Source organism: Sycon ciliatum, chromosome 13 (genome assembly GCF_964019385.1).
Source record: "Sycon ciliatum chromosome 13, ocSycCili1.1, whole genome shotgun sequence".
Taxonomy (NCBI): Eukaryota; Metazoa; Porifera; class Calcarea; order Leucosolenida; family Sycettidae; genus Sycon; species Sycon ciliatum.
Window position 1 is genome coordinate 20,066,645 of NC_088655.1, and position 7,312 is coordinate 20,073,956.

General features: G+C 48.7%; 2 protein-coding genes across 2 annotated transcripts in view; one reads left to right on the forward strand and one right to left on the reverse strand.

Annotated features, from left to right (window-relative positions):
• LOC135829928 (uncharacterized) overlaps positions 1-4,670 on the reverse strand; it is a 13,515-nt gene extending 8,845 nt beyond the window's left edge. The window contains exon 1 of the mRNA XM_065342312.1: positions 4,013-4,670. The gene's annotated coding sequence lies outside the window, so the exon portion shown is untranslated. The remainder of the gene's footprint in view (positions 1-4,012) is intronic.
• LOC135829253 (antifreeze protein Maxi-like) lies at positions 1,568-2,278 on the forward strand. The gene has a single exon (XM_065341656.1). It carries the CDS (start codon positions 1,568-1,570, stop codon positions 2,276-2,278), a length of 711 nt encoding a protein of 236 aa, XP_065197728.1.
• Positions 4,671-7,312: the final 2,642 nt, after the last annotated feature.

Here is a 7,312-nt window from a genome sequence, read left to right on the forward strand (position 1 = left end):
GATCGAGGAATCGATGTAACTCGTATGTAGAGACTTTCTTGCACCCAGTAAGATCAGTACTCACACACGACAGTAGATCTACGCTGTGTCACAAAAAAAATGCCTCAGCAGCACTTTTACCCCTTGCCTAGTCACCAGGGAGTCGTAAAATACACGGTATTTTACGACTCCCTGCTAGTCACCATGTCACCGTCGTCGGACTGTCAGGCGGACTCCAGGCGCCTATGTAGGCATGCATGCACTGCACGCTGGGCCTTGATCAAAAACATTCTCCGTAGATCTACCCACATCGAAATTATTTTACTGGTTCCCGGGCATCCCGGGAACCGCCCTATGTACGCCCCTGCTTGGATAAAGCGTCAGCTCAAGCAACAGTACCAGCACTAGCACTACACGCAGAAAGAGCCAGCTCAAGCAGCGGTACCAGCACCAGCACCAGGACCAATTTGATTTCTTTGCCAGTAACATCAGCGATACACGAATAGCATCAAAACCATCTCACAGCTATCATCATCACTAACACAAGCAACCACCACAGCACCAACACACACACACACACACACACGCGCGTGCGCGCGCACACACACGCACACACTGTACTGTACTGTACTTGCTCACTGCCAAAATTGGTCACGTGGGTCTCCCCGGGAGAGGGGAGAGAGGAACTCAAAAAGAATCTTGGAAAGAGGACTCAACTGGCTATTGAACCGCCCAACGGCCGACACCCCCTGAAATCCCCAAACCAGGGGCGTCGCACACGGTACGGTCACTACGGTATTGACCGTATCACTATTTCCCCTAAGTACCCCGTGAATAAATAAAATGCACTGATATGGGCTCTAAATTTCCAAATTTTTCTGCTCAGCCATCCCCTGCTCCCCCCCCCCCCCCCCCCCCACGAGTAAATAATAATCATTATTGTACTTCAGATGGCTGACCGTACCACACTAATATACCTTCCGACACCCCTGCAAACTATGGGTGGACTTGAAAATGATCCCACTTACGGGCTTACCACACCTCAGTAAGTGGGTGAAGACAAGGCGCAAAAAATGGATTAACGGCATCAGGTTATCCGTCCTGGGATCCAACTGCAGTTACCCCTGCCCCCAGTGAAGGTAATACTTGGTACTAGTGTGGGTGGCTAAATCAGAGTGGATCTGATATAAGCTTCACTAGCACCAGTGATTACACAAGAGTTAATCTAGCCAAAAGCAGTCCAGGGTCAACAGGTATGTATACTTCAAATAGAAAGTATATGAAACCTGCAACCAACAAAGGTGGCAGATACAACAATACACCTTCAAGCAGCCGAGCCTGTTGGCAACAGACCCAACACAATCTGGCATATGTGTACCCACCAACCGTACTAGCTGGCACACACACACACATACACACATGGCCTCCAGTAGGGACTACAGTAGAGGCGGCAGGAGCCACAGGAGTGGCAGGAGCAGAAACACCCTGATAACCGGAGCGGCTCCAGCAACAACCACAGGTGCGGCGGCAACAAAACCCCACAACCGATGGCAGCAGCAGCAGAAACTTCAGGAGGAGCAGCTGTGGAATGACAGCAGTAACAACCAGAGCGGTGGCACCAGCAGCAGCAGTAACAGAAACACTCACACGATCGGTAGCAACAGCAGTAGCAGCAACAGCATCTGCTGCTGCAGGAATGGTGGCACCAGCAGCAGCAGCAACAGAAACACTCACACGATCGGTAGCAACAGCATCTGCTGCTGCAGGAGTGGTGGCACCAGCAGCAGCAGCAGCAGTAACAGAAACACTCACACGATCGGTGGCAACAGCAGTAGCAGCAACAGCATCTGCTGCTGCAGGAGTGGTGGCACCAGCAGCAGCAGCAACAGAAACACTCACTCGATCGGTAGCAACAGCAGTAGCAGCAACAGCATCTGCTGCTGCAGGAGTGGTGGCACCAGCAGCAGCAGCAGCAGCAGCAGCAGCAGCAACAGAAACACTCACTCGATCGGTAGCAATAGCAGTAGCAGCAACAGCATCTGCTGCTGCAGGAGCGGTGGCACCAGCAGCAGCAGCAACAGAAACACTCACACGATCGGTAGCAACAGCAGTAACAGCAACAGCATCTGCTGCTGCAGGAGCGGTGGCACCAGCAGCACCACCCCCAAAACTGGCAAATCTTGCACCTCAAGTACACCATCACACCTGCACCAGCAGCAGCATGCCAGTAGCAGTACACCAGGACAGGCAGTCTCCCTTCACTACTACACTAGCACAGGCACTCTCCCTTCACTACTAAACTAGCATTGGTCCACCTTTATGACAAATACCAATGAGCCAAAACAAGACTAGCACACGGCATCACCACCACCCCCCCCCCCCCCCACACACACACACACACTCGTAGTAGATAAACAGCAAGTGTCAAAGCACATACATACACACACACACACACACACACACACATACACACACACACACTCGCGCACACGCACGCACACACGCACTCTCTCTCTCACACACACACACTCGCGTACTCGCACGCACACACACACACACACACACACACACACACACACACACACACACACACACAGACATTTGCCACGTCATGATTTACAGGGAAGAGTTTGGTTTGCATCTTCTCACCAAAATGCACCTGTTCCTTTCCAGTGCCTGCCCATATTTAGACTCAACCCTGGGGATGAAAACATTCCACAATGGGCGATGCAGATTTTAATCAAATGGTTGCTGCCGATGCATTGTTGTAATTATCCACGGGTTCAATCATGCTTCTTTGCCTGACGCATATGGGGATTTTCTGCATTGCTATACTGTATCGGCACTCCAGAGGCGCAGCGTCATTTCTATTTCGTGTCCTTGGGGCCTAACCGACTTGTGGCCGAACTCGAAAGCTCTGCACATTGCCACGTGCCCCCTCCCATGCACCCTGACCAGTTTTTAACAACATGTCAACGCTAGAAGAACACAGTTGTGTCTCACAACCACCTCGCCCTCGCCGAGCTTGCCACTCTGGTATCCCAGGCATGGTGGTGGTGGCCTGTCACAAGCGAAAACTTCCTAAGCTGGTTGTGTGTTCTCAACACAATACATGTAAGTGTATAGTCTGGTGTAACGCGGACATTCAAGCTTCACCTTGCTTTTCTCACTATGTGCCATGTTTGCATGGATCACAAGATATTCTTCATCCCGAATGGTTCACACTTGCTTCACACTTGCTTCCACACAAAATAGAAACTCCAACCTCGCAGTCTGCTCTAGTTTGGTATGCAGATAAATACTCCGCAGAATGAATAAAGATACACAAAATTATGGGTACTCCTAGGCATTTCCTTGTATCCTAAGTTATAGGCCAAGCACTGACAATCAGACTTTCTTCAAGGTTTTCGAGCAAAGATACTTCTGACCCCGAGGGTGGATTGGGGGCTTTGCTTGCCTCCCCAATGCACAAACCTTGCTGCAAGGCTCGCGCAGTAAGTTCGACAGGACTAACACAGCAAAGATCCGTGTTGATGGCAGCGCCCACGTGCTATGCCCGAATCATGTCTCTGAAAGCTGTGTGCGAACCGGCCAAGTGGGCAGCGAGTGTGAATCCTATAACTCCGCGCGGAGAAAAGCTCTCTGGCAAGCACCACCAGAACTGCACAAGCGGCCGAGCAGCGTTGGGTATGGCAATGGTCAACGCACTGCCATGTGGCACCAACATTACAATCTACATTGTGGTCTCATGTTCGAGACATCTGCATTTCTGGCGTCTGGGACTTACAACTGCGATAGCATGACATGCGATATGCTATGGAGACAATTTCATTCGAGCGCAGGTCTTTGAATGGTCATGAGAGTCATTGCACTCGATGCGTTGGCATCATCGACGCAAACACAAACGCAGGCTGACACACACAGTGAGCACAAAACGCGTACCGTCGTAATGACCCTGGCAACCTAACAGACAGCAGCATTGTACTATATTCAGTAAGCAGTTACGCGCCCCAATAGTAATGTTTTCACGTACCTCAATTATTTGAACGAACGTAGCGTTTGCAGTACCTCACCATGCAAGTCCTGTCCAGCACCGTCCTGCTCACCACTAAGCGTGATGCTTGGAGTAGATCGGCCAACTCCAGCAAACCCTGGCACCAGTACAGAGGGCTAGCTGGGAATCTTGCCTTCGCCTCGGTCCAAACCACCACCACAGTTGCCAGCCAACACACAAGACCACTATTGTGATCGCTACGTGGTCTCTGCCCACTCACTTCACTTCCCTAGCCGAAACGATCGAGCTCGAAATTTTCAAAAGACAGAGATTGGTCTGGAACGGTCCGTAGCGGTATCAGCGTGCAACGGGTCAATGGAGGTTGGCAAAGCTTGGAAACGGCAGTGCAGCCACGCGCCAACTGTGACCTCTTGGCCGCGAGTACAGCTCCAGGACGTGGACAGGTGTTTAGAGTCTGCGTTTTCTCCAGCTCAAACCAGGATCCAGGATTCGTCAGCGTGGCACGAGCGCGAGCGAGCACTCGGGCGTGAATGACCGCGTACTCTGCTGCTTCTGCTTCGCGACTGCTTCTGCTTCGTGCTCTGGCATGTACATCACTGTACATGGCCATATGGATGTAGTACGCCTTGCTCTGTCCGGAAGGAATCACCAGGAATAATTTGTTTGCACTGTGATCAACGTGTGATCGCGGGGTATTTTTTTCTCCACATTCTTGACAGCAAACCACCAAGAGTCCAAGACCATGTACCAAAGATTTACATGTACATGTACATTTACATGTACATGTAGTACTACTGGAGTCTGGAGTCTTTCTGTGCAGATCAAGGAAATGCACGATCGGACGATACTATTACTTGACATGGTTAGCATTTTACCGTTCACGCTATATTCGGCGGTAGGCCTGCACCGTTTTTTGTGTGTGTAGACATGGCATTTTACAGTTCACGCGCTAGATCCAACGGTACTCGTACCCCAAACCCATAATACCGTCGGTTTGGTACCGTTTCGACGATAGAAAGGTCTTTTTAGCGGGAGAACGAAACGGTAAGATTCCAACTAGGGTTACCTCACACGTCTATCGTTGCGTCAGGAGTCAGGACTCAGAAGCCGAACTGCTAACCGTGTCTCGAAAACACATCAAAAACAGTAGACTCGCCCTCTACACGCCGACCGTCGAAATAGCTTGAACGGTAAAATGCTAACCATGTCTACGTAGATCTACTACTGTACTAGTCGATAGCGTAGATTTCTACACCTCCTTGCTACGCAGTTACCATGGTTACGTACCGGTACATATCTCGCCTGTACACATGGTACAGGCAATCGACATCGCGCCACCGTTCCGCGTCACGCGCATGTGTGATCCGTCATGTACATGATGTAGATGCATCATTCATTAGACATTACACTTACCGTCTGCCTGGTCCACTACATGACTACCGGTACCCACGGCCAAAGGAACCTTGACGACAGGTAGATCTACTAGTACTAAGTAGATCTACTATGGAAAAGCGTGATATGTAGATCTACAAGTAAGTTACAACCAGTCAACCTCATCATGCTCAGTCAGAGCTCTAGTCTAGTCTAGACTCGAGCCTAGTCAGTAGTACTAGTACATGTACTTACTGTAACTTAGTCTTAGTACTAGGAGGCGATCGACCTTCGACCTATTCAGACTAGTAGTAAGTAGTAGTCTGACTAGGTCGAAGGTCGATCGCCTCCTACTAAGTACATGTACTAGTACAGTACTAGCACTACAGTAGCAGTCATGTACATGATTGTAGTAGATTCTACTAGTATCCATGATCCAGGTCGTGCATGTGATGTGTACGTGTACATAGTCATTATACATGTGCACTACATGCATACGATACGTGCACAAAACTGACAAGGCCCAGGATGCTAGGACTAGGCTTGTCCACATTATGTTTTGCATCTTTTTTGCAACTTGGGGGTAAAAATGCATCCCCGGGGAAAATTGCAACTTGGGGTATATTTTGCCCTTTTCCATGCCCAAAGCAGAAATTCACTCCTCACGACCCCAGTCGAAAACAAGAGGGTGTGTCAAATAGCCAGACCTCACAACTACCAGTTGGCAGTTAGTTCAGGCGCCGAAGATTCACTGATTTTATAGTGGAACTACAACAAGTACAAGTTACTTCAGGACAATGTTATGTGTCCTTGAACACACTATCAATGTTACATGCTTTATAAACCAATGGCAATACCACAGTACTGAATGTACTAAGACCCAAAGGCAAGTGCATACAGGTGTGATGATCTAAACTAGCAAAGATATGTAGTACTCAGTATGCAATCCAGCAAGCGCAAGGGAAACACAAGTGGTGAGAAGTGATCTACAAGCTTTACAAGCTTGTCAGCAAAGGAGTGACAAGAGTCAAGCAGTGCGTGTACGTGTATATGTGACATGATTAGAGGTCAGTAGATGTAGATGTAGTAGTCAGCTACAGTTCAGTACGAGTACTACTACTAGCAATGCAAGGCAGGGATACTACAACCGCTACAGTAGCTGTCAAAAGGTAAAAACTACTATAATACTGCTAAAAAGCCACTATGCTGGTCTATGGATGCAGCACGAGGAAAATGGAATTTTCCAGCGATAGACTAGTCGACTCTCACGTAAGTCACGGTAACATGTAAATGTACACACAGAGGCGGCCATTTTTGTTGGTTGCCATGACAACGGTCGCATAATTGTCGCGAATTGGGTTGATTTTTCAATTTTAATTTCTTCTTATTTCCTGAAAATCCTGCTGAATTTATGGAATGCATAATGCCCCAACAAGACTGCATTTTGCATCCGCAACTTGGCAAAAATATTTCGAAAAATGTGGACAACCCTACCCAGGACTAGGTACGGTGCTGAGATAAGGGCTTGAAAGTGATGACGTCAAAACGGCCAGGGAGTAGTAAGTTGACATCAGATTTCTATTTTTGGATCCACTAAGGTGTGACTTTGCTATTGCCTAAGTATGTGGGTGCATAGCAACCCACTCATGTCGCATGCAGGTGTGACTTTTATTTCACCACCAGTTGTAACCCCGCCCCCAGTAGCCAAATCAGTCAGTTTCACTGGCTACATCACCATGCTGTGGGTAAGACCGCTTGAAATGTGCTTGGATCCATACAAAAACTGGATCCAAGTGGATCCAGTTTTTGAATTTTTGAAATTGTTGCTATGCTGTGACGTAGCACTTTCAAGCCCTGCATGAAAGTCACGTGAGCAGGGCTCAAAGTACAGTGCGGATCGACTATAGGGTTGTCGGCTAGTATTAATATACCTCTTATAGTGATCGT

Excerpts from the sequence above, each read along its gene's own strand:
- LOC135829253 (XM_065341656.1), top strand. The coding sequence starts at position 1,568 with ATGACAGCAGTAACAACCAGAGCGGTGGCACCAGCAGCAGCAGTAACA.